The sequence below is a fragment of the Sardina pilchardus genome, chromosome 2 (genome assembly GCF_963854185.1).
Source record: "Sardina pilchardus chromosome 2, fSarPil1.1, whole genome shotgun sequence".
Classification (NCBI taxonomy): Eukaryota; Metazoa; Chordata; class Actinopteri; order Clupeiformes; family Clupeidae; genus Sardina; species Sardina pilchardus.
In genome coordinates this window covers 32,846,839-32,874,328 of record NC_084995.1, presented here as the reverse complement: position 1 = coordinate 32,874,328, position 27,490 = coordinate 32,846,839, and the positions used below count along the sequence as shown (strand labels likewise).

The 27,490-nt window shown below is 45.1% G+C and overlaps 1 protein-coding gene across 2 annotated transcripts; it reads right to left on the bottom strand.

Moving 5' to 3' along the window:
- Positions 1-308: 308 nt before the first annotated feature.
- tnn (tenascin N) lies at positions 309-27,490 on the bottom strand. 2 transcript variants are annotated; one of them, XM_062527595.1, is made up of 17 exons: positions 27,395-27,490; positions 22,161-22,544; positions 20,876-21,250; positions 17,590-17,853; positions 14,871-15,053; positions 14,442-14,531; positions 9,418-9,681; positions 7,262-7,522; positions 6,563-6,823; positions 5,029-5,295; positions 4,456-4,586; positions 3,464-3,602; positions 2,572-2,723; positions 2,354-2,450; positions 2,062-2,226; positions 1,782-1,945; positions 309-1,122 (listed from the first exon to the last, which is right to left on the bottom strand). In XM_062527595.1, the coding sequence occupies exons 2-17, from the start codon at positions 22,540-22,542 to the stop codon at positions 982-984; spliced, it is 3,336 nt and encodes a 1,111-aa protein (XP_062383579.1). In that variant the 5' UTR covers positions 22,543-22,544; positions 27,395-27,490; the 3' UTR covers positions 309-981. The 2 variants fall into 2 exon arrangements, with proteins under 2 accessions (XP_062383579.1, XP_062383585.1); XM_062527601.1 differs by lacking the exons at positions 5,029-5,295; positions 6,563-6,823; positions 7,262-7,522.

The following is a 27,490-nucleotide window of genomic DNA, read 5'->3' as shown; positions in this document are numbered from 1 at the left end:
ATATAAGCTACCTTGACAGGGTTTCTCTAGTGTAGGGTTATTTCTGTGTAAATAATGAAATGTCAAATAATCGCAATTTTCCAATTTAATTAGCATATATTTGTGAGTTTCATGAGCTGTTTTATGTGCTAATGTGCCCAATTAATTAGTTTAATACACAGCACTTTTAGGAGATTAAGAAAAACACTAATTTGACAATCAAGGGTAAAACCGCACTTGTAAAAAGTATGCCGACACATTAATTTGCCAGGTGTTGCTCCTTGCACTGCACGAGGGGGTTCACACATTAGATTCTCTGAGACGGCACGTGCAGTCCATTTCAGGACACTTTATTTCTGTGAAATATTGCGACACAGACTCGTGGCACAAATATAGTACAACTACAGTACACACTGGAACTTACAATCATAGGTTTACATTATATCATACAACATTCTCTAACACGAGCCGCTCGCGGGTGGAGTGGCCGCGTGATGTGGAAAAACAAATAATCGCACGTAAAGCAGAGGACAGTTGCTGAACGCTGATGAAAAGATGAGGAACAAAACAAACCATGATAACACTATTTCCCATACAGTATCGGTCTTCTATGTAACAAATATGAAATTAGCGGTTTAAAAAAATTAGCAGTTTAAGAAGTAATGAGTACTTATGGTACAGTATTAACAACAATGTTGTGTAATCTGAAAGCGTAATGTAGACAGACATTGAAAGAACAGCATACTCCGTATTTAGGAATGCCCCTTTTGCCCTGTGTTACAAAATACAATTTGTCATAGTAAATCTATTTATATAAAATAAAGAATTATGATACAAAAATCCTATCTTAAAATATGGATGCATAGGGTTCAAGACAAGGTAAGGTTCTACAGTATTGTGAAGAGTTATCGACTCCTCATGGCCTCATCTCTGTCTCTTGTATTGAACGAGGGTAAGTGTGTATGTTGGTGTTGTTGGACTCTGCCTTATCGCCTGTTTCACTCATTCAGACTTAGCCAGCCGCTTCTTCTCCTTGGCCATCAGTGACCTCCTCTTCCGACTGAGCGCACCCACTGGACGGATCTTAATCTCGCTGAAGTCCAGAGACATGAGGTGACCCTTCCATGGCTCCCAGTTCATTCCCTGGTGAAAAAAAGGACATACATAGACATGTTACATTACAGTAATGGTCAAAAATAGATTACTGTCACGAGGTCTAAATGATGAAAGTCTCAATAGTGGATATCCCTTTCGGAAAGATCAGGGCAGAGATGCCATATTGATTTGTATTTATCATTATTGTTATTTTCATCAGACACCTCTGCTCTGATGAGTATTATGGCATTTTTTGCAGTAAGGTCATAAAAGTAGACATTAATACTTTCAGTGACTAACTGAACTAAAATAATTGACTACAATGCATACATACATACATACATACATAAATACATGAAACATGAGGTGAACTCTTATGCAACTCTGAGCCAGGCAAGCTCTTTTTTTACTACACAGTGACCTCTACTGGTGACAATCAAACATAGCAACTCAACATCAATCATGTAAATGGCATCGCCGAGATTACCATAACACTGCGCAGAGAGTCAAGAACTCTGGAGATTTGTTTAACCCACAGTCAGTAACACTACTTGGAAACTGCGGCCCATATATATAAATTGTTACTTTCCCGATAAGGGACAGGGTTGAGAGAGCCTACAGTATATTAGAAGTGCTAGTCATTTGTGTCCAGCTGAATATTCCTTACCAAAATTGTAGTGACTGGCCAAGATCAGAACTCAACTCACCATACTGTGCCTGTTGTCTCCCATCTTGCCATTGAGGTTAGCCAAATGGCAGTTTTTGTACCACCAGGCTCCACGGTGCATGAGAGCACAGTTACTAAGGGCGATGTCATTGTCATTGTCCACAGTGGTGAAGTTTCTTCCCTGATGATAGGTCATGGCATCACCTGAAAAGAAATGTTTTTTTTTATATTATTTTTTTAAAATGGCATATCTATTTGTTCATAGGTTTGTTTTTTGGAGATGGAGAATGAGCGCTTCAACAAGTCCACAAATGCCTTACCTGCATTTCCTCTGTACTTGCCAACGGTGAGAGTAAACTTCTGCTTGATGGGTGCAATCCTGAAGTTGTCGTACACAGCATAGGCACGCTCCGAACCGAAGCCAAGGTCAAACCGCAACTCATACTGAGTTGGAGTGTTTGTCAACTCATAGATCTTGTCCAGACCTGTGGACCACAATAAAACAACCAACAAGTAAACAACATGCTGTAAACAAAAGTTCAAAGTCCAACTGTCAAACTAAACGTTTAACTGTAAATGACAGCAAAAATGATTAGATATGTCTTCACAGACCGAGCCAGAATTCATCCGTCAGCTCGCCGAATCCTTGAATGTACTGTCTCCAACGCTTCATGAAGTCCAGCCTTCCGGAGTTACGTCTCTGGAACACCTGGAGAGAAAAAAAAAGAGAACTTCTCTTCATCCTCAAAAATGATCTTTTCTTCAATCCTGACACGCCAGTTTTTTCTTTCTTTTTTTTCCCTACCCTAGCTTTCCCAGACCGAACTCACCAGCCATCCACCGCCGTCGGTGGTCATGTCGCAGTACACCTGAATGGGCCTGCTGCGGTCGCTGTTGATGTAGATGGTGTACACGCCGCTGGTCAGGTTGCCGTTCTTCATGTGCTGGAGACAGTCCATAGGGAATGGGTAGGCCAAGCCCACTGCACAGGGAGAAGGACACCACTTGGTTCTTAAATCACATTGAACTAGCATACCCAAGTTACACGCAGCAACTCAAATCACTTTCTAATGCACATATGAACATAACATTCATGCATCCACACACATGGAGTCTCTCTTGCGCGCATTCTCTTGCTCGCTCTCTCTCTCTCTCTCTCTCTCTCTCTCTCTCTCTCTCTCTGTCTGTCTCTCTCTCTCTCTCTCTCTCTCTCTCTCTCTCTCTATTCGGCAACCCTGAAAGCAAATCAATATCTGTGTGCACACTTCAGGGTTACTTCCTCTAAAACTGAGAATCTCGCATTTACAGGTGGTGAGATTCTGGAAGTAGTGGTCTATGACTTCCCTGAGGCAACCATCTGTATGTGATATGAATTGGGCTTATCTAAGCTCTAGGCTGTAAGCATTAGCTGTAATGTATGGTGGAAGCTTACTGCCTGGCTCTATTTTCAAGCTTAAGTCTTACGGCTTGGGTCTGAGGGCTTTATTTATTCATTTTAGTTTATTCTTTATTTCTTTTCTATACTTTGTGTACTTTATGTCTTTTTATGCTTTTATTTAGTATTGGTCACTGTGTGTGTGCTACTGGGTTACTGGGTGTGTCACTGTATGTGTGGGACTTGGACACCTACGTATGTTCCTATGAATGTCTAAAAGCATTTTCACACACACACACACACACACACACACACACACACTGGCTCAAGCTGAGTGGCCTGCGTACCTGTGTTGAAAGTAGTCTCCACCAGTCTGCTTCTCTTGGCCCCGCGGTAGGCGATCAGAGTGACGATGTACCTCTTGCTCATCAGAAGGCCACTCAGAGCAAACTTGAGCTCCCTCTTCTTCAGCTTCTTCTCAACAGTCTGGGCAGTAGCCACACACATAGCATAGTCTTGGTCAGGCAAAGCTAAACATATCTAATTATGTCCATGCGATGTCTAATATATCTGAAATATAGCATATAGTATGTCATATCTCATTTTCAAGGGGGGGTTTCACACGAATACACATACAAATTCAAACAGAAGCTCTCCCACACCCTAGCGACACCCATGCCTGATGATGCCCCAATTAAGACAAGTTATCACAAATATTCATCATATGTACACAGTGAGTATACACACATACATACATACATTAAGTGCCACAGAAAATAACAAATCCCTAACAAAAGTACAAAAACAATTACAAAATATAATGAAGAATGAATGAATGAAAGAATAAATAAGTGAATAAGAGTGTGGATATAAGTAAATAAGAATGTGGGAAGATAAAGTGACATTGCTTTTGTTTCTCCCTATTGCATTTGCTTTTCCAACTGATTTTGCATAGCTGTTGCTTTTCCCCCTTTTCCCCTAATCACATTTTGAGACTCCGTTGAAAACTACAAAACCTCTGCTTTAAGGGTCTGCTTTAAGTGAAGATCGCGTTGTATGTACAGTAGTCTGTACACCAAGAGGTGAAGGACTGTATGACAAACACCTTTCTCTATTCCTTTATCTCTGAAATAAGCAGTTATTATGATGATAGCAATAAACAGTATATTTACTGAACTGAAATTAAATCACAGATTCCTTTGCTTATCAGAATTCTTCAGATATCCTTCAATCAGAATACCCAGCAGAGGTTTTATGAACATTTAGTTCAGTACATCTCCAAAAATGTCCTGCTTGCACCTGAAACCAGTCGCCTACTGTATTTGTAAGTGGTGAGTACCTGCATGCTTCCATCCGCGGGCCTGTAGGTGAGGATGTAGCCATCGATATCAGCCTGAGGTGCGGCCCAGCTCAGAGCAGCAGTCTCCAGCTGGATGTCGGAGGCCTGCAGGTTTCTGGGTGCGTCAATCTCTGGGGACCAATCAGAGCAAAGAAAAAGTGAGCTAACGACACTAGACATCCGATGCGTTCGGCACCCTGACTCATTCACAACATAGTGCCCTTGTTCACCACATATTGCACTATGTGGTAAATGAGGGGACATTCATTTTCGGCTCAGTGGCTCGCATAAGTGTAGTTCAGAAACCGCCATTGGTAAGCTGGTTAACCCAGTTACATATGGCACACTGTGAGGCACTAACGTTTTGAAGTGCAGGTTAGAAATGTAATTAAATCGCATGCAGGTTCCAACAGTATTTGGTATTTCTGAAAAGGTTTTTCAGGCTCAGTGAATACAATTCCCAGAAGCTCTGCTGCTTGGGCCAAGGTTTGGGCCCCTCTGAACTTTGAACTGTTATTACATGGCAACAGCATGGAAAATGGGCCGCCTTTGTGTGTCCTAATGTCAGATAACCTGTCTCAGCCTCTGTGTAGATTTTCTTGCTGGAGCGAGAGCCCTTGATGGCCCAGACGTAGAAGGTGTAGACGACTCCCGGACTGAGGCCGGTCAGCTGATAGGTGGTGGTGTCTGCCCCCCGGACAGAGACCTCCTGGCTGGATCCATCAGCTGAGGTGTAGCTTAGCATGTAGCCGTCAACATCTGCCTGCACCCGATCCCACGACACCACCGCTGAATTCTCCGTCACCTCTCTGGCCAAGAGGTTAGTAGGGGCATCTATGTCTACAAAGCCAGTTATTACAAGGGGTTAAGCACTACAGTAAGAACGGCATGCAGCTTTTACTGTTCATTTGGGGGATACTGAAACACACCATGAACTCCATACAGTACTGAATGAAAGAATATACAGTATGCAGTCCATGGTGCTCCATTCAACCTTTCAGAAATACAATATACAGTGTAGTTATATGTAAAAAGGTGCAGGATTGTTTCGGTTTTGTGTTTCAGTTTTTGGTTAAAGTTCATGTTGTTCCAATAAAGCAGGTAATTAAATAATTTACTTTGCTGTCTGCTCTGCTTTCGTTATGAAACTCAGTACATTTTCATCCCCAAATAAGCTGTCATGTTACGAGAGGCTAACATAAGTATGTTTCTGTTATCCCTGTGCAACGTTTTGGAAGTCTGAAGTTTAATACAAGATTGGGAGACCTGTCTCGGCCTTGGTAGAACTCTTCTTGCTGGAGCAAGAGCCCTTGATGGGCCAGACATAGACAGCGTAGATAACTCCCGGTCTAAGACCGGTCAGCTGATAGGTGGTGGTGTTATATGTAAAAAGCTTGGAAGATTTGCTATGGTTTGGTGTTTCAACTTTTGGCTAAAATTCATGTTACTCCAATGAAGTAGCTAATTAAATAATTTACTTTGCTGTCTGCTCTGCTTTTGTTATGAAACTTAGGTAACCCGAACCAGTACATTTTCATCCCTAAATAAGTTGTCATGTACAGAACCCCAGAGGTGTCACTGCAAGATATTTTTTGTGTATATCCATAAAATGTGCACTCCTTTTTACCACCGCTGAATTCTCCGTCACCTCTCTAAGAATTTAGTAGGGGCATCTATGTCTACAAAGCCAGTTATTACAAGGGGTTAAGCACTAGGCTACAGCAAGAACTGCATGCAACACTTACAATTCATTTGAGGGATGCTGAAACACACCAGGAACACCATACAGGGCGGAATGACAGAATACATGCAGTCCATGGTACTGCATTCAACCTTTTCATAAAAATTGTATGTAGAATGGTGCAAGGTTGCTTTGGTTGGGTGTTTCAGTTAAAATTCATGTTGCTCCAATGAAGTACTGTAGCTAATCAAATAATCTACTTTGCTGTCTGATCTGCCTTTGTTATGAAACTCAGTTAAGTCGAACCAGAACATTTTCATCCCCAAATAAGCTGTCATGTTATGAGAGGCGCTAACATAAGTAAGCTTCTGTTATCCATGTACAGGACTTTTCTGAAGACTGAAGTTTGAAACAAGATTGGGAGACCTGTTTCGGCCTCGGTGGAACTCTTCTTGCTGGAGCGAGAGCCCTTGATGGCCCAGACGTAGAAGGTGTAGACGATTCCCGGACTGAGACCAGTCAGCTGATAGGTGGTGTCTGCCCCGACAGAGATCTCCTGGCTGGATCCATCAGCTGAGGTGTAGCTCAGCATATAGCCATCGATCTCTGCTTGTGCCCGATCCCACGACACCACCGCTGAATTCTCCGTCACCTCTCTGGCCAAGAGGTTAGTAGGGGCATCTATGTCTACAAAGCCAGTTATTACAAGGGGTTAAGCACTACAGTGAGAAAGGCATGCAGCTTTTACAGTTCATTTGGGGGATGCTGAAAGACACCATGAACTCCATACAGTACTGAATGAAAGAATATACAGTATGCAGTCCATGGTGCTCCATTCAACCTTTCAGAAATACTACAGTGTAGTAAAATGTAAAAGGTTGCAAGGATGGTTTGGTTTTGTTTGTTCTGTTTTTGGTTAAAATTCATACTTTTCCAATGAAGTAGCTAATCAAACAATTTACTTGGCTCAGCTCAGCTTTTCTTATGAAACTCAATTAACCCAAACCAATGCATTTTTACCCCCCAAATAAGCTGTCATGTAACCAGTGGCACTAACATAAGCACGTTTCTGTTATCCTTGGGCGACTTTTTGGAAGTCTGAATTTTAAAACAAGATTGGGAGACCTGTCTCGGCCTCGGTGGAACTCTTCTTGCTGGAGCGAGAGCCCTTGATGGCCCAGACGTAGAAGGTGTAGATGACTCCCGGACTGAGACCAGTCAGCTGATAGGTGGTGTCTGCCCCGACAGAGATCTCCTGGCTGGATCCATCAGCTGAGGTGTAGCTCAGCATGTAGCCATCAACATCTGCCTGCACCCGGTCCCACGATAGCACCGCTGAATTCTCTGTCACCTCTCTGGCCAAGAGGTTAGTAGGGGCATCTATGTCTACAAAGCCATTTGTATAACTGGTTAAAATACTATAGCAAGAATGTCATGCAGCTTTATTTGAAAGCCCCTTTGGAAAATGTTGGTTGTTGCTATGCTATGTTCAATGTTGCCATGCTGAATGGATGCCATTTTAAACAAATTAATGACGTGAAATCAAATGTTTAGAATATCATATTAGCATATTACATATTTTACATAGCATATTTAAATGCAATAATGCTATCACACATAACTGTTAAATTAACCAGTGACTTTTTAAAAACACAGCCAACACTTCCATTTCTACTTCCAAATATGTTTCAGAGAAATTCTGAGAGAGTTTTGCTGGCCAGGGCAAGAAAATTGCAGACCCATTTTGATACTGACACCCAAGGATGTATGGTGTAACCTAAAGCTGAGTCTTACTCTGCCTGCCTGTCAGTTCACTTCACATCATTCTGCGTTCATGTTGCCACAAAGAGTAAATGGTGGTTTATGTGTATCTGAAAGGCACCAGACCCTTCATTCTCAGGTAAATATCGCCTTTCTTCATATATACAGTAATGTCCTGTGTATTAGCCACATCATGTACACACCGCAGGGCAGTGTTTTATGCCATTCGAGGAAGACAGATAGGCAGGAAATGATGGTAGTGATATTGACAATTCCACATTTGCAATAAAGTATACAGTATTACATAACAGCAGTTGAGTGACTTTTTTCACCTAATAAATCAGTTACTGGAGGGGAAAAAAGGGTTTTGCCTGTCTCAAAAAAGACCACCTTCCCACAGTCCTCTGTGATGGGTCACCTCTGTTTACCGAAATTCGAGCAAACATCCCATGGAAAAATGGAAAGAAAAACAGCGGTGGGCCTGCGGCTTGACAGCCTGCACTTCCCTCACTCACAAACCGGCGTCCACCAGGAACCCTGCTGCTTGAATTATGAGACAAGTCTGTCCCTGGTGCCTGCTTCACTCATCTTCCTCCAAAACATGGGCACGGGCCAGATGACAGAGCTAATACTGCCTGCTTGTAAAGAAATGCCCTATAGCGATAACTGCAGGCCAGAGCGTTTCCTATCGCTGTTTCAACTGCCGTCATATATTTGAATTCATTTGAAGACTTTTCTTTATGGTAAAGCAGGCACGGTGTATAAGTTCATGACACAGAACACCCGCCGAGGCCTAACGTGTTTAGAGAGCGCATTTGGGTTTGTTTCCTGACTGTGTCGCCTGGTATTGCACTTAATATCATCTTGGTAGCAAGAAAAATACATCTCCCTTTGTTCCCTCTCAATGTTTACACCACAGTTCATCCCAAGTGGAATGTTACGCAACAAGCAAAATATGATAGCCAGGCCAATTTACCGGCAAGACAAATAGCTCAGTATGTGTAGTTTAATAAATAAATAAAGAGAATGGTCTCTCTTACCCAATTTACATTGATCTGTGACATCCAGTCATTCTCATGTTTATACCAATCTTTCATTGGCAATCTCTTGGTAAAACCGCACTGTTTGAAAACAATTCCATAATAGTAACCCGGGTCCCATGCAGATGACAGATGGAAAACCACAAGCTGGACCGCTGCGAATATCAGATGAAGTCGCGTCTATGCCACAATGATGCAGGAGAATACGAAACCTCTGAATTAATGAAGCGGCGTTTTTAAGGAGGTGAGATCAGGCAAGAGGTATCTGCTGTGTGCGGAGCTCACAGAAGAGGGGCCGGCGGGGGCCCCTGCGGAGGAAGAGACTGCCACTTGGGGAGACTGACACTCATTAGGCCACGAGATGAAAGCGCCGCAGTGCTCATCCCTGAGGGGGTCTTGTGAGGAAGGGGAAACGGCAACAAAGCCCCCCTGGGGGGAAGAAAATGACGCGCACTGACAGCCATGCGGCGGACCGCTTACCCGTCTCGGCCTCGGTGGAACTCTTCCTGCTGGAGCGAGAGCCCTTGTAGGCCCAGACGTAGACGGTGTAGACGACTCCCGGTCTGAGGCCGGTCAGCTGGTAGGTGGTGGTGCCCGCCCCGACGGTGATCTCCTGGCTGGAGCCCACGGCTGACACGTAGCTCAGTCTGTAGCCGTCGATCTCCGACTGCACTTGGTCCCAAGTCACGGTCGCGGTGCTCTCGGTCACCTCTCTCGTCACCAGCTGGGTTGGAGAGTCGATGTCTGTAATGTGAAGAACAATATCGAAATAATGAGCTATCAGCTAGAATGTGACTGCTAGTAGTACCAAAGATTTTAGAACAGAGCTCCGCTTTAGAATCTTTGGTTTGTACTAAGAATGCAATTCCAAGGAATTACACGAGGGGATGCAATCTGCTGGGTATTTTGACACACAAGAAACACTTCAACAAGATGTGAGCATGATCTCGATGCTGTTTTTTATGCACCGGAGGAAGCGAGACAGCCATCATTCAACCTGAAATAAGTCAAATAACCATTCCATTGACTCTGAAAATGATCGCTTAAGGTAAATTAAGCTCAAAAACTTGCATAGTTCACCTTTAAGAGTGCTTGTGAAATGATAGGACCTGATAGTAGCTCTTTGAAAGTCAGATGCTTTTTATTTTCCCAACCTCAACCTGTTTTTCGTAGGTAACCTAAGAAGACACTGGACAGTCCCCTTCCCCCACCACCACCCATGGATCTGCAAGATGCATACCATGCTGTGGAGCATTTGAGACCATGGTCTGTGAGGACATGACTCCTGCAACGGGGTGGGAAAGACCCCAGACTGAACCAGTAGCTCTGTGCGCTGCTGTTGACATACGAGATCCAGACGACTTTAAAGAGTGAAATATTGAGGATGTGAGCGAAGCGAGAAAGGTGATCGAGCCCAGAGCGTGGGGTGGGGAGGGCGGGAAGGGAAGGGAGGGGGTTGAGGAGAGGCTGGCGAGGGACGGGGAGGGAAGACGATGGGAACGTTGGGAACGTGAGCAGTTGTTCAGGAGCCCGCCAGAGCCGGGGCGAGCGTCAGTGGCACCGGCCGCCAGAGGAAGTGAGAAGACATGCAAAAGCAATCATCATTTGGGCTATTCCTCAGTGGCCGCCGCAAGGTCGGCTTAATGTCACCGTGCTATCCGCAGCATGAAAACTGATTAATGGTGCATTCCAGGATCGCTGGAATCCACATCTCTCATTCAGATGCTGTTGGCTTTTTTGTGAAGCCAGAAGCCTTTTTGACTGATTCCCGCTACTAGGCTTCCAAGGGCCAATAACATTTAGGTGCCGTTCGCAGAGAGAGATGCTCATTGAACACTCCGATCTCCACTACGATCTGAACAGGATGTCAGTCAGAAAAATGTCAGAGACACTCATTTATCACAGACAATGTGCTTTGTATCAGATTTTTTAAAAAAAATCAGAAAAAGGAATCCTGAAAGGGGAGAAGACCAGACCACAGTCTTCATTCTGCGCTTTTGACTTGCAGCATTCAGTGAGTTCACATTAGGTGTTCCATTTCACCAGGGGTCCTTCGGAGGCCCTGGAAAGGTGGTGTACTAACTATAAGGAGTGCAGAGACTTGTGAGGTTCTGGATGGTTAGCTGAGTGGTTACAACAATAACACGCACTGGCAGCTCTACCCAACATGTGGAAAAGAGCTTATCTGACCAGGTCCTCTGGTAATGTGCGACTCTGATCTGCAGCGACAGCCAAGGAGCCCTTCCACAGGAACCCCCGCCACCACAATACAACTAGCGGAGTCTGCTGAGTCAAACGCGTAGGTCTGCTTACTCTAGTCTGTCGTCACGGCAATTAGCACCTCATAAGTCTCCATTTAGAGGTCCTTCAGCGACAGAAGTCATCGGTAACGACTGACTGACCTTAAGGTACTAGAAGAGAGTAGCAGCGTTTTTTCGAGCTGTATCAGTTACGGGGTGAGTTACTGACTCCGTCCACTGTCCAACTCCAGACTGTGCCACATGCACTCAGTTGGCTCTGGTAGGTTAGGCTGGAGGTATGAGGTTGCCTATTCGCAGCTCTGCGCATTGCTCAAGCCTCATAGAGGTCTGTTGTGCCTTGTGACCCTTCCAGGCCTCGTGAATCAGAGAGCCAATAAAATAAAAATAGAAGCGTGCTGTCATCTCCTCGGCTAGCCACTCTGGCTAAGGGGGCGCCGCCTTTCAGGTGGCTGAGGCGGAGTGAACAGCGCCACCACAGGCCGTTAGCTGCGCGTGCAAATGAGGCCCGTAATTTTCTGGCAGCCGGCGGTGGAACACCGGCCTCTGTTTCTTTAAGGATTTCCAAAAACGCTGAGAGAAAAATGCTCCTATATCCTGCTAGATGTTTTTTTTTCTATGTCCTTTCACAATGTCCTGCCAAGGGAGAGCTGTACCCAGACATACACAGTTTGCAGACGTGTCAGAGGACTGTGCCGGTCGGTAACAACAAGAGACGGATTTACAGGGGCCACCCTGTGAGAGTGTGGTTTCACTAAATAGTCGCTATGCTACGCATCAAAAGGGGGCACCGAGCATACGTAGGCTGAGCTTCACTAAACAAAATGGTTTGCCCCAGCCGATGCATTGAAAAACCATTTCCTCTCCTTGTTGTAAGATGACCGTGTGTAAAGGGTGGGAGTGTGTGCGCTACGCTGCGCTGTGCTGTAACTCAGAACTTGCTGAGGAAGGGGGAAAATGCTGTCTAATTGAGGCCTCCGTAACGGTGGCCATAACTGTCAAGGGTAAAGCCTGCAGGATGTGGCGCTGTCTCACAGTGTAACTCAACAGTAAAGTCGTTGGACTCACACAAAGCCCCAGACTAAACAACAGACAAAACCACCGCCGCGTTAGCGGCAGGACAGGCCTGTGACCACGTCCTTTCTCCCTGGCCTGTCTTCCTTTGCATGTGTGTGTCCGTAACTGCGAACAGCTTTCCGCCCCTAACAAAAAAACAAAACAAACAACAGATCGGCATTGTCAGAGACTCAGGGACCCTGTGATCCGTTAACTGGCAAGTCCCAGTCATCTTGAACCAATGTGGGAGGGATCTGTCATGGAGCTGAGGGGGCGCTCTCCTAAAAACCGCCGTAAGCCTTCCGTGCGGCGCCTCGTGCCAACAGCTCTTGGCTTCGACGTCGAGACGAGACCTTCTCTCCCTCTTTTGCGGGGATTACCCCTTCAAGGGAAACGGGAGGTCACGGTTTTTAGACACCTGACGGAGATCAAACGGCAGCCCTACAAGGACGAGCACCCTAAACGAGAACCATTTAAGGTCCCTCCAGGGCTACAAAAACAAAAGAGCCGCCGACGTGAGCAGACAAGGAGTCGCGGCGGCTTTGGGCAGCGGCCTCCTCAGCGGGGCCAAGAGCTTGCGAGCGGTCTAAGCCACCTTTATGGCCTCGAGCGCGCCACGAGGCATGCAACATCCTGGCAAACCGTTTGCAGAGTCAGTGAAACAACGAGACCATTTAAGAGTTAATTCAAGTAGTTCACCTTCTCGTATAAATAAATAAATATATAAATACGTGCAGCACTAAGTCAAAAGCCAGACAAAGCAAGGCTATATTTATGCATTCACTTCTACTCCCAGATGGTGAGTGGGAAATGTGAAATACTGCTTGTCCCTGCTTGATGTATTAGTGAAAAATGTATGCATTCTGAATAGCCTTTTTGCACTTTGGGAAGTGCAACTTTGAGTAGAGAGAGTCATCGGTAAAGCGACGAATTCTTATAAATCACTATTTATTAGGCCAGAATTCTTACAAGTCGTGAACATTACCTGTAATTTATTCTCAGTCTTACACATTAAAAATCATGGGTTGTGTGCAGCTCTTCAAAATTTTCAGTCAAAGCGAGTTCTGGAAAACTTTTGCGGGGCTGATTTATGTCTATTACAATGCTGTCTGAAGGCACTTGAGAAGGAAGGCAGCAAGCTGAGCAAACATGTTACCTTTGCAAATAGAGACAGAGAGGACTAGCGATACGAGATGCACGAGGGCTGCAGACAGGAGGACAGCTGCCAGTGTGTTAACTGCAGTGAAAACCCAGACCCACTCTGAGATAGAGACATATTTAGTGAGTGTTGGGGAGAAGGCTCCAAATGGGTGACTTAATGGGAGATTCAGAGTGCCATTGTTTACACACCTTCAAATCCCAAATCCCAAATCTTAACAATTTATCAACCATCCGCAAAATGATTTAAAAAATCACTGACAAAAATATTGAATGAGCACTGCTCTGACAACCCGATCCAATGATAGTTTTTGTTTTGGCTTTGGACCAGCTGAAAGTCCTGCACCACTGGATGGGATAACATCTTGACTTTACACTGTGAAATGTCACTCAGAAATGAGCAGGCATAGGAAATGAAATAGCTGTCGCTCTGCCTATTACATGGACAAATAATTGGATAAAAGTTCATGCCCGGCTCCTGCTGGGCTTCCCAATATTATTTGTTGGTTTTGGACTCGGGTGTTTTTTCAGGTCCAAGATCATTTGAGAAGCCCACATAGTTGAATTGCCCGGGGGTGAAATAAAAGGCCACTTAGTTGTTGTTATTTTCGGTCAAGGAAGTCATTTAATTGATTTATGGTGACAAGAAAAATATACCTAAAATATAAACTAAGCCGCTGAGGTCAAGTAACGTTTCAACACTGAACCCTTTCAAAAAGGATCTCTATGAGGGATCTGCCTTTATTGATGTCTGTGCCTCCACATCAGTAAAGAACTAAGAAATTAGTCATGTTTACAACTAAAATAGTGCTATATAATCCCTTACATTGCCTGTAATCATCCAAGGCTCAAACGCCAGGACTTTAAAGGGGAGAAAAGAAGATTGATCATAGCATATAGTTCATGGCGGATACATAGCAAGGCAATACATCCTAACAGAGTGTAACATACTATTCATTTAGTATCCATCCATCACTTACAGACCCTGCTGTAGCCACCCCTTAAGAAAAGCAACAAATAGACCAAACTGACCTGTGTGTCCAGTAACGGATGATGCCTTGCCCTCTGACGTTCCTTTGACGGTCTGTACTGTTATCAGATACTCAGTACCAGGGAGCAGACCTGTAAGAAACACATACACAGATATTCTTAGGACCCCTCCATGGAGACTTAAAGTCCAGATAAAAAAAAACCCATAAGGGCTACATACATGTACAAGCACAAGTATGTACATTAATACATACAAATGGCTTTGCCATATTACAGAACATGAAGGGTACATACATAAGTACATACAAACATACAAATAATTGTCCACGGACAAATGTCTGTTGTTCCAGTGTTTCCAAAAGGAAGAAGTATATATTGTGTCACTTTCTAGGGTTGGATAAGGCCATTATTATTGTGTTCTTTGATCCAGTTGTAGCGTGGGAGGGAATGCAAGACCACAAGCAAACTCACCCACGATGGTGTGCTTGGTTCTGGCCTCTTCGCTCATGGCCACGGTCTCCGACTCTTCCTCTCCGTCTGTGCTGGCGTGGGTTAGTCGGAAATGATCCAACTCTATGTCAGGGTTCTTCCAGTCCACCTGGATGGAGTCCTCTGTCTGACCCAACACACGGATGCCGCTAACACCAGACAGCTCTGTGCGCAAAACAGATCAATAAACATATTGTGTCATAGAGCACTCAAGCAATCCACTGACAGACAAACGTAGTCTGAAGAGGCCGAATCAGTACATGACATGTTGCGGACAGGGCCAAGTCTTCATCTTTGTGTACTGAGCAAAACACACTGTGCAGCAACAATTATTCCCTTTAGCCACTCGTAGTGGAAAAATGCTCAAACCACACAAGAAGTAGGTTTTAGATAAATGCCATTGCTGAAATAAAGTAAACCCCAGAGTATTGTAATGTTTTCTTCCTAACCTGCCTGTGACAGTAACAGCATGTTACTATACATGGCTGGCATTTGACTGTGTCAATGTAGGTAAGTTTAAGGTAAGTCTAAGGTAGTTCCTCCTTCAGGACTATCTATTTCAGATACCATCAAGTCTTGAGAAGTGTCATCAAACACTCATCAATGTAGGCTACTCCTCCTCTTTCGTCAATGTTACACCTATTCATTTACTATCAAATTATTTCTATTATGTATTATCATCATATTTTGGGAGAGTTTTTACATTTTCACTGCTGTTGGCATTTGAATGTACTGTAGCCTGGAGACCAGAATGACACATGCTATTCATCTCTGGGCACTCAGTGAGTGGCACTCTTCAGAATCAATACCCTCTCAGTTTGGAATCTACTTCATATAGTGAGGAGGGTTGCATGAGTACCACTGGAGCCAGTACAACTATGGGAAAAAGTCCACAGCAGACCATAATGCTTCCTTACAAATATCAGCAAGACATGCTGAAACGGAAATAGCGGCGTGCATGGTATTTTTTTCAGAGTAGGACAGACAAATATGGACATTATGTATTTTAAAAAAGAGGCCTATCAACTAGTGCATTGAGCATAGTGGAATAGACAGGCAAGCAAGCTGCTCTCATAGCAACAAGGCGGGCTGGAAAACACGGGGGCTCAGCTGCTGAAGTTGTTCACTTAAACAGCCCTGCCAAAGTAGATGATTCAATTGATACCAGCTGTGTAGATAACAACTCCAATAGCTGTTCTGGGGCTACCGGAGGCTCATAAAGATGTGGAGGAGGATGATGTGGGTCCATCAACCGAATATGCACCCTGGCCTTGCACTGCGTACACTCAGTGAATTACACCAAGGAGAAACGGAAAACAGAACGTGATTTGCTTTTCAATTTGCTGAACAGCTGAATTTCAGTAGACTTGTGCTGACTTTGTAGGATTTATTTTCAATACCCACTCTGGATGCCTTCCGCAAAGCTCTTCCTGTCTGAGACATATTTGAGGACAGGCAAGAGAAGGGGGAAAAAAGACTCTGTTAATACGTTTTGCATCTCAATGTTAAATACCACTGTTGTTTTCTCTGGTGGCAAGACTGTACCCCAAACCATCTGAAAATGGTTGCATATGTGGAAGTTAAAAGCTTTTAGAGAGAGACTGTCCCATCCAGTCGGGACAGTAAGTTCATCATCTCCAGATGAAGAGCACATTTTGTATTCTCCCATAAGAGCCGGGCCCAGGGAGGATTTTCATAGCAGGCCACATCACAGAGCGCTCCCGCAAGGCACATGTCCCAACTGCATCTGTAAGTGGTCCTCCTTCCCATAAAACGTGTCTACTGCTTCCTTCTGGATTTAATTGGCTAAAACCAGTGTGATTTAATGATTCACAACCCATCCGTCAGCGGATTAATGCCTTGCACGGAAGGAAGTTAAGCAGCTCCATGCTGCAGCCTTTGCGATCCCAAACGATTATTAAAGGGATAATCCGGAGTGAAATGCACTTTAGATCAATTTTTCGGACTATTGGGAGTACATACGTTGAGTTGACACCAAAATCATGTCATTCGGATGTATTTTGAGAAAGTTCGAGTTCACCGTTTTTAGCCAAAACTCGTTAGCCTGGAAGTGACCGGGGCAAGTCCTTTCGCCGCTACAAAACGCTATTTTTATACCTCTTCTACTGTTCCAACCAACACTACACTTACGTGGTAGTGAGTAGAGGGTCCCTAAAGCCAAACCGAAGTATCCCCACGTCTTTATGTGGTCGGATAGAGAGTCCAGAATGAATTTAATCGAGTCCGTGCCTTTCCGGAAATGTTATTAAAATGTTGTTAACACGTTGCTGGCTGCAGCAGTGACATTTCCGGAAAGGTACTGACTCGATTAAATTCATTCTGGACTCTCTATCCGACCACATAAAGACGTGGGGATACTTCGGTTTGGCTTTAGGGACCCTCTACTCACTACCACGTAAGTGTAGTGTTGGTTGGAACAGTAGAAGAGGTATAAAAATAGCGTTTTGTAGCGGCGAAAGGACTTGCCCCGGTCACTTCCAGGCTAACGAGTTTTGGCTAAAAACGGTGAACTCGAACTTTCTCAAAATACATCCGAATTACATGATTTTGGTGTCAACTCAACGTATGTACTCCCAATAGTCCGAAAAATTGATCTAAAGTGCATTTCACTCCGGATTATCCCTTTAAGCTATAAGCCAGAGAGAAGGAAATGTCTGGCCGAGCAGAGTGGCGTGCTTACCTGTCGCGGCCTCCAGACTGACAGATTCACTGTTGATCTCCTTGATGACGGCATACACCTCCACAATGTAGGTGAGTCCTGGGACAAGGCCGGTGATTAAGTAGGAGTTCTCTGTGTTGGGGACGTTGACGGTGATAAGGGCTCCCTCGTCGCCCTCTGGGTGGTAGGTCAGGACGTAGTACTCGGCTCCTCTGACGCGGTCCCACTCCACCAGCAGGGACATCTCAGTGGCCTCCAGCAGACGCAGCTCTTTGGGACCCATCACTGTGAGTGAGCAGGAAGAAGCAAACACAAACATACAGCAAAAGTGAGACAAAGTCACAATCAAAATCTTTCCACGCACAACATTTCTGACTATTTCAGCAAATGTTAGCATGTTATAAAGCAGTGCCAATAAGGCTGTCGGAGATGTTTGTTTACAAGGTATTGCACATTGTAGACCTTCTTAGGCTGTGCCATTATCATTATTATTATTATTATTATGAACGCCGCTAGCATAGCTAGTGTAGCAGTCATATAGGGATTGTCAACATTTTTTTTTTTCTGGTCAACGATTCCCGGGACACCGTAACACCGAGGAACATGAAACTTGGTGGACTCCAGTAGAATTTTACGGAAAATTTCTGTTTGGTCCCCGGGGGACGCTCCAACCCAACTTCAATTTATGTGTACTGTACATTTAGTGACTGTACATCGGCCATCGGCCTGTAGATGGTGCTATTGAGCGAAGGGTTGCTGGTTAAGAATGATACATTCATACACACATGCACACACACACGCACATGTACGCACGCACACACACACACACACAAACACACACACAGAATCACACACACACACACACACACACACACACACACACACACAAACACACACACACACTCATACTCTTCTACACAAAAGTAAACTCACACATGCACACTCTCATTTCTATACACATGAGCTGCAAGGGTAGGAGATATGCATATAAATTGCACAAATAGGAGATACAGAAAAGTTGACAAGCTTAATGTATTTTTGTGGAGAGAATGTCCAGAACTGAGCGGCGGTCATATTGTATACCGCTATGTGGTACATCTATTTCTAAATATGTAAGCAGGACAGATAGTGTGATACACGTGAGGGAAAGCTTAGAGGAAGAGCATCAGGAGGACTTCAATAACAAGGCCTCAAGCCCTAAGGGGACAGGCAGGCAGTTAGCTGTCAGACGAGAGCGAAATTTCCACTCAGAGCCTCCCCTCGGGGGCATAGGTGGAAAATACTGAGCCGGGGCGAATTCAAAGAAATACAACAAGGGGGGAAAAGTGGAATACACAGGAGTGCTCGAGCGAAATGGGTGCTGTGGAGACCACATGAACCAGGAAAGAATGCACAGAAGTTTTGGACATTGTTCCACATGGCGAGTGGCAGGAAGCTGAATGTTTTCCTAAAGTTCAGCGGGAGCCAATCCATCCAGTGGCAGTTAATACGCCTGTTCCTGCCGTGCTTCCCAGGTACTGCCAGTAACAATTTTACTCTTAAATAATATTTCAGAAAGGCCAACGGGACAAATAAATTAACATCTAAGGCGTAGAAAAAAAAACGCGAGTACCGGAAATTCATGTCACGGCTGATTGATAATGAGGGGAGCACATTTTGAAGATGAAAATTACAATCATAACAAAATTATGTTTGGACTTAATAAAGAGTAACATAAATCTGCAGCACTGCATTTAAGCCAAAAAGACATCGCCATGGTGTTAAAAACATTTTGGAAAACATGAATGGGCTTTCAATCAGCACAGCTCTGCTAATAACAAGTTATTAAGTCAACACAAGAAAAAAAAGCCAAATTTGCTTAAAATCAGGGGGGGCTTTCTGTATTGTAATTTACATACTTAGACAGCATTTAGGGCCAACCATTGGGAACTCCCATCGCATATATCATGGACCATGGTACTGGAATTTCTAATAAGAGGCCCAGTTATCGCAGTAGTAGTAATAGTGGGCTGCTGTTGTTTGTGGTCCGTCTGCCACTGTGGAAAGAGTGCTGAGAGCCAGCTCAGGAGGAGGCCTGACATACACACTCACCAGACTAAATCCCTCACATCTGCTAGGGTCTGATCGCACTTTGAAGACCTCTGAAAAATCCACCAGCTCTTCCATGGCAAGGATGAAGATCAGCCTGCGAGCTCTCATTTGTTGCTTTAGAGTCTTATTATTGTTGACAATATTTTAGATCACACTCAACCTGAAGTTGTGCCCTTCTGGGAGAGGGAACTTCTGAGTATGGCATATGGCATACTGAGTGCGATGAAACAAACAAACAACATACTTGAAACGTGGGTAGAATTTAGTTTTGTTTTTAGTTTTGGTGGTTTGAAAAGAATTTTGTTTAATGACATGCAACAGTGAATGGTCTTTATGGGAGAGCACTCTCATATTGCGCAATTTTCTACAGAAGTACATACCAATGTGGGCTTTTTGCATTTGGATTTGATTTTTCATTTTCACTTTAACAAAAACATTCTCTTGCTAATGCATCTTTCCTGTCAGAGTTCCTGTCCGTCTCCAAACCACTGGTGATTTACATAAACTAGAACAGACCCAATGTGTGAACAATATTAAATGAAAATCTTCAAAGTTCACTCTGAAGTTTGCTCGAGGTGTGAAATGTTTTATATTATGAACTGAGTGGAGAGGCCTGGGTTGAGACAGAGACAATCTTGGCAGAGAAGACTGCCGGACAGTCCAGAATCCCACTTCCCTGACACAGCTGTTTTGCTTTTTTTTTTTGGTCTTTCACTGATCTCAATTACACTGTCACTCTCAAATTCAAACTCGCTACCCTGAAGTGTAAACTCAGATCCCCCACTCACTGAAATGTCCACCATGAGCAATATTGTCTTTTCTGATGAGCCTGACCTACACATTCCACTGGAGCTGCCATATCTCTGAAGGATCTCACACTCTCTGCCACCGGCTGTCAATCAGGGACTCCAAGGAGAATTTGAACGGATGGACTTGGTTACTACATGTTAAACTGAGAGAGCAGACAATGACTTTTGCTGTCAATTCTATGTCATATAAGCAATCATTCATTAATTATAAGTCGTTGTATTCCTTTCTACACAGAATACATACATAATGGTGCTTTTATCATAGATAATTCTATCCATCCAATCCAATCATTCTCTCTTTGAGAATGTAGGTGTCTGTAGGTATGTGCAATACCTGTGCAATAGAACTAACTGAACAGTGTGATATCATAGCAGTTCTACACAAAACAAAATGAATAAAACTGTACCCATGGAGCAGTCGTCACCGAAGAATCCCTCGTCGCAGATGCAGCGTCCATCCACGCAGCGTCCGTTTCCGATGCAGTCGTTGAGGCACCGCTGCACGCTGCAGTCCGGCCCTGTGAAGTGTGAGAAGCAGACGCACTTGCCGTCCACACAGTGGCCCTTGTCGTTGCAGTTGTCGGGGCAGAGGAGCTGGCTGCAGTCGTCCCCGCCGTAGCCCGTGTGGCACACGCAGCGCCCGTCCACGCAGCGCCCGTTGTCGTTGCAGTCGTCGGGGCACATCGACTCGGAGCAGTCGGGACCCTGCCAGCCGGGGTTACACTGGCATTTGCATGTGTCGTGCTGGAACGTGCCATGTCCGCTGCAGCTCGTGTCCATGCCTGGTGACAGAAGAGCGCGTGAAAAGGGACCAGAACCACACCAGAGTAGTACATCAGAGCAGTACACCAGAGTAGTACATCAGAGCAGTACACCAGAGTAGTGCATCAGAGCAGTACACCAGAGTAGTGCATCAGAGCAGTACACCAGAGTAGTACATCAGAGCAGTACACCAGAGTAGTACATCAGAGCAGTACACCAGAGTAGTACATCAGAGCAGTACACCAGAGTAGTACATCAGAGCAGTACAACAGAGTAGTGCATCAGAGCAGTACACTAGCGTAGTCCACAAGGCTCATGAGGTCTTCTGGTGAAGTACACTATGGGTGCCTCTCATTCGTCTTTTTGTACATCCTCCCTTTCTTCCTCGGTCCTCGTTCCCACTGATCTAGATAAAGAATGATGGGGCGGCAACGATGTGATAGTCTATCCAGTGTTAGTTATAGATCAGTGGGAACGAGCCTGGAGGACCGAGCATCGAGGATCGAGGAGAGAGGTTGAGAGGCACCCTATGTGATGGTGAAAGCACGCATATGGTTTCCCTTCGGTTAAGAAGTGGCGTCCCATGCTGCTTCACCCACAATATTGCTGATAACACACAGCGATTTCAGCGTCTGTGTTTATTACACACAGTAGGGGCACAGCACGCAGATCTAGCTGTGAGATGAGAAACAGCTGGGGCTTTAGATTAGAAAAATATGACACACACAGTCATATCACATTTCACATAGTCACATTTACACACTCAAGCACACACGCACACACACACACACACACACACACACACACACACACACACACACACACACATCACACTCTTAGGTACAGGTACACAGAAAGAGAGAAGACGTGGCTATTCAACGGAGTGGTGTCAGCGTAAACTTTTCTCCTGACTCCGTGCACGTACTGTACCTGCTGATTTGCAGCAGCCCTGGGCGCACTGGGCCTTCAGGTAGGTCACCTCCTCCTCCAGGCCGTTGACCCGGTAGAGCAGGGACTTGAAGTCGTCCGAGTCGGCGCAGCTGCACGAGGGCGTCTGCAGGCGGATGTTGTGCTTGAAGACCACGTCGTTCTCTCCGCTCACCGTCATCTCCTGCAGGGCACCGTCGGCGTTCTGGTCGGTGGACAGGAGGGCCTGAGAGCCCACCTTGCAGTCCGTGCCGATCTTGTAAACGTGGCTGAACGTGACCCCCTTCTCGGGCCCCTGGTCCTCTGCCACCGTGAATAAGGAGACGGCGAGAAGCGTCCCCATCATCAGCAGGAGCCTTCCCAGAGGACTTAGTCTGGTCACCATCGCTGAGGAGGAAGCGAGAAAGCTTGGTTCATTCACTTCTCTCTCTCTCTCTCTAGCTCACTAAGTCTCTCTGTACCGCTTAAACACCAGTGCATCAGACAAAAAGGTAAAAAGGGGGAAATGGTGTAAACTGTATATATCCACACTTATCTTATCTCTTCATATTTACTCGTGCAAACGCTTCAACTTGGGGAATCATCGGGCAAAGCCATGTGAACGTGTAAATGTTTTCCATGGCCATAGTGCTTAAAACAAGGCCTTATTTTTCTTCTGGTCACGTCCCTTTTTCCAAATCGGGGTTTCCCCCCCGTGTTAAGCATACGGTGAAGATTGATATTCAGGACATCACATTATGTTTAATGGAGCAAGTTTGTTTTACAAGAGGAATATAGATCTCCCGTCTTACAGCGGAATGTCTGCCGTCTCCCTGCTTCGCTAGCACATTCTGCCCAAACCATTAATTACATGGGTGCAACCACAGGGGACTTCAAGGAGCATGGAACGCTTTGAATGGAATGATGTCATTTCTAATGGCAGTGATGTCATTCCGTCCTTCTACTTCATTGAGAATCCGAATTAGACACTATCGATGAAACCTCTGATGAAGGTCACTGGAAAGTATTCTCCAGGCTTTTCAAACCGCAAACATGCATAAAAAAAACGATCCTCCCAGGGGTGTCTTCAGGCATTAAGATTCCTGAAGACTAGTAACTTACTTATTATAGGCATGTGAATTTGTGTGGTCTCAAGAAAGTTAAATCTTCGCTGCGGAGCTGCCTGCAGTAAGCTGAGATGCCATGGTCCCGGAGTTAAACTCGGATTTCACAGCAGTGGCAGACATCTTGCTGATGAATTGCCGCGCCGGCCTTTGCAAAAGCACTCAAGCATAAGGGATAAGCCTATAGGGCTGTTACATTTGCAATGGTTCGAAGCGCAACCTCAGTCGGGCAAAACATTTGGGAAGCAATTTTTGAAACTGCCCCACTAAATACCCAGTGTACCTAGCCAGCAAAGGAGAAAGGAGTAAAGAGTGTCACAATGTCCAAATAAAACCAGTAAGTGGCAGTAATATTTTGAGAATGTCCTTTCATTTGCTATGAGCGCGGAGCACGGCATGGATGTCCATATTTGTCGTACCCATGGTGGCCCTGCTGACTAGTGATTTCCCTGTGGACATCCGTGTAAAGAGGTTTCTGTTCTAAATGCGTGTTATTTGTTATTGACTCATTAACTGAAGGGGCATCGCTTTAATCATGGAGGAATGTAAGTGTCTGCACTGGTATCTGTGGACAGGATGAAAACACGGAGCGACACACGCATGAAGGAGTGAAGGAACAGATGTGAAATAATGAAGTCGGAGAGGGAGGTGGCCAGAGACTTCAGATCTCCCGACAGAGAGGTGGGGAATGTCAACACAAGAATATGCCAACCATCAGCTCGCATAGGTGAAGGCACAGCCTACACTTCAGACGAAATGCACCGCGCGCCATATGCAAGATATTATATGGATGCTTCTGATTAGTCCATTGAGTCTGTCGACCGAATCTGCTGCCTTCAATGTTGATTTTGCTTTCAGCCTTTAAAGTAAAAACATGTCTGTCATTCAACTCAGGAAATGAAAAGAAAATGGGCAAAACAGTACGCCATAGGCTTTCTGAACATCTGATCAAAAAAAAAGAGGGGCATTATTCGGAATGACGGACAGGAGGAGGTGTGTGCCCCTCTTTGGAAAAAAAAAAAAAAAAAACAGGTCAGCACGCGCACCCGTCCACATAGATCTTCCATGAAGGGCCCTGTTTATTGCTCACTGTCAGTGCTTTTATTCAATGCTTGCTTTTCCCCGTCCTTTATTTCTCTTGGAAAAGACTCCTCAGATACCTGCCAGTGTTTTGCAGTCATGGTAGCTACTGTGTGTGGAGGAGGGTGAGAGGAGGGCAAGAGGGGGAGGGGGGGGGGGGGAGGGGGGGGGAGCAGGTTAGTGCTCCACTCTGCAGCCAGGGCTTTTGGAGAGGCTGGTGAGTTCACTTGGTTTCCACCTGGCCTTGTGGAAAACAGAGTGTGCGCTGTAGTGGTCTGGTGAGTGGAGAGTGGTCACTGCAGACATGGCCCTCAGAAACATCCACTTCTTTCTCTTATAAACCAGCCAGAACTGACAGACTCAAGCACTTATACTTTTACAGGAGTACTGTGCTTTACAACAAGGTCGCAATCCCCCAATATTCAACAATACCTGTACTCAAAATCACTTGTAGTCACAAACTTTAAAATGGTTAAATAACTGACAGAGAAGGGGAGTGCAGAGGTGAAATGATCTCAGAAATCACCGGGTTTGCCTTGCACTGTCACTATCTCTTGAGCCATTGCTTATTGTATATATGAAAGCCATAGAATACCATGAAAGCATGAAATACCAATTGAATAAAAGTGGAAGATATGAAATGACACACTGCCTTCTCTCTCCGCCATTCATCTGTAGCATTTGATCTGTAGCGTTTTTTTTTAAGTTGAACTAGAGTAATGCTCAACTATTGTGAAATAGAAGAGAATACATTCTATATGTAAGTATCCATATCCCATTGTGTAAAGTTAAGATCTTAAATTAGTACCTAACTACACCCCCACCCTCCAGTTTTGTATTTAAAATCAACGTACAGAAATAAAGGATTAGGGTGTATTGGGCTGAACTCAATCACAGTGGAAGGACACCATCTGAATACTACACAGAAGTACCCTCAGTCATTCACCCCCACTGTTCTTATGGCCAGCACTCTCCCTGGACCCCAAGGGTCCCCATGCTATGAGCACAGAGGAGGATTCTAGACCATGTTGCTTGGCATCCCCTGCAGAGCCACAAGCTGCCATGGTCTTGCCATGGTCTTGCGAAGGCACCAGTCCGTTAAGTAAATCAGACATCACTGCCTCGTGTGTCTGTGACATTTCGTCGGCCGTAAAGTCGTGGTCAGTGCACGACACTATACTCAAGCCAAAGCTCACATCCTGGCCAATAGAAGAGTCTGATTTTTAAAGCGAGCCAGTGGACGTAGCACTGGACACACATCTCTTCCAGTGTGGGGAAGAGTGGAGGAGGGAGAGTGTTCCCTCCACTACTGACTAATGCTCTACTAATGAGATGTACTAACATTTTTAAACAGGGACTGAGCACCGGTAGAGCGGAGGAGGAGAGGAGGAAGAGAGGGGGGAGCCGGGGGGGGGGAAAGGGGGAGAAGGGGGAGGAAGGGGTACACAAGGCCAGGCAGCCTATGTTTAATGCCTTCTGCTCTCCTGAGACACATTAACGGACAAAGCCAGTCTGTTCCTCTGTGTTTTTGAAGTCGTATTTGAGTCGCACCATCAGAGAAAAGACGAAAGGATTTACTGATGCTGGAAAAAACTAGGTGGTTTAGGGAGCAAAGGAGCGGAGAGGAGGGGAAGGGGGGGGGGCGGATGGAGGAGGGTGCCCCAGACTCGTTTTTTTCATTTCGCAGCACGGCCACAGACATGCAACCCGTGCAGAGTTTCCTCTCCGCTCAGAGAGCTGCAGAAGCTGAAGGCAATTACGAGTGAGTCAGAGCAACAGCTTCATATCCCCCCAGCTCAGACAGCCGGGCTGCGCACCCAAACCACAGAGGGCCTTGATAAGGTTACGGCCAGGCGGCGTTTAGCCCAGTGACCTTACGCAACGCTCCCTCACGCTCACTGTACTTCATAAAGCATCCTCTCATGGCGGGCAGCGGGCAGGTCAACAGCCACATCTGGTGCTCATTTTGATCCAGGCTACCGATTAAAGCGGCTGCCAGCACAGTAGCACTTTCACTCGCACTATCAGACCAGGACCATGTAACACACCATGATCCTCCTAGTGTGTGTGTGTGTGTGTGTGTGTGTGCGTGTGTGTATTAGAGTGGGGGTAGGGGGGTTGCATGCTGAAGTGGATTTTCCGAGCCAGAAATACACGGAGACAGACGAACGCAGAGTCAGCAGATTTCTTGTCTCACCTTTGTTCTTTTCCTCTGTCCCTAGCGCCAAGCTAATAGTCCCAAACAAATGAGCTTTAATACAGCACTTACAGTGTGAAGTCAGGAGTGCAGTGCAAGGAGAGTATGAGCCACAGGTCCTATACTCTAGTTCCTCCATCATGTAGAATGCAAAGATAATGCGCAAAACATCAAAAAAAACGCCCATGAGAGGTGAATGAAATCCCATGGCTGGAACTATCATTAATCTAAGCGCCTAAACATCTGAACATACCATGCACACCTCACATTGATGTTATATGTTATGCAGCATTGCACATTTTTATTGGCTTTCCTGGTATGTCATTAATAAAAGACTGTGCTCAAATTTGTAAGTAAAGTTGGTTCCCTTTCATGGCAATATTTTTGGTGAAATGTGTAATACATTTAAACATTAATTACATATATAAACATTCATAAAATCACTTTTCATCCAATGTTCTGATGGCTAATGAAGAATCCATTTCTGAGCACCCTGAGAGGCAAAAAGGTCTCCCATTGCAAATAAATCTTACTAACGGCGACCGTTTAAAGGCGGAGATAATAAAAGGAAATTCAGCATTTTAATAGCCCTTTAAAAATGTCACAGGAGTCAAACTAATAACCTGACTGAAAACTTCTGTGATCCTGAATGACACTTTTTTTTTACAAGAAAGCACATGGGGAGGGGGTTGTCAATGTGGATACAAACCTCTAAATATTCTCTAAATATTGTCCCCAGCCAAAACTCTGCAACATAACACTAAAGTTTCTTTTAATTTATACCAGAGAGCAATTAAACCTCCATCACGACTCAATGAGGAGGGGAAAGTAATGATGAAGAAGAAAGCTGGCCTTACCGCTGCAGTTAGTTTCTGCTGAGACGGGTTAGTATCCCTCCTGCCGGAGACCAAGAGTGGGACTGGATGTGCGCCTCTCCCCCGACACCTGTCGAC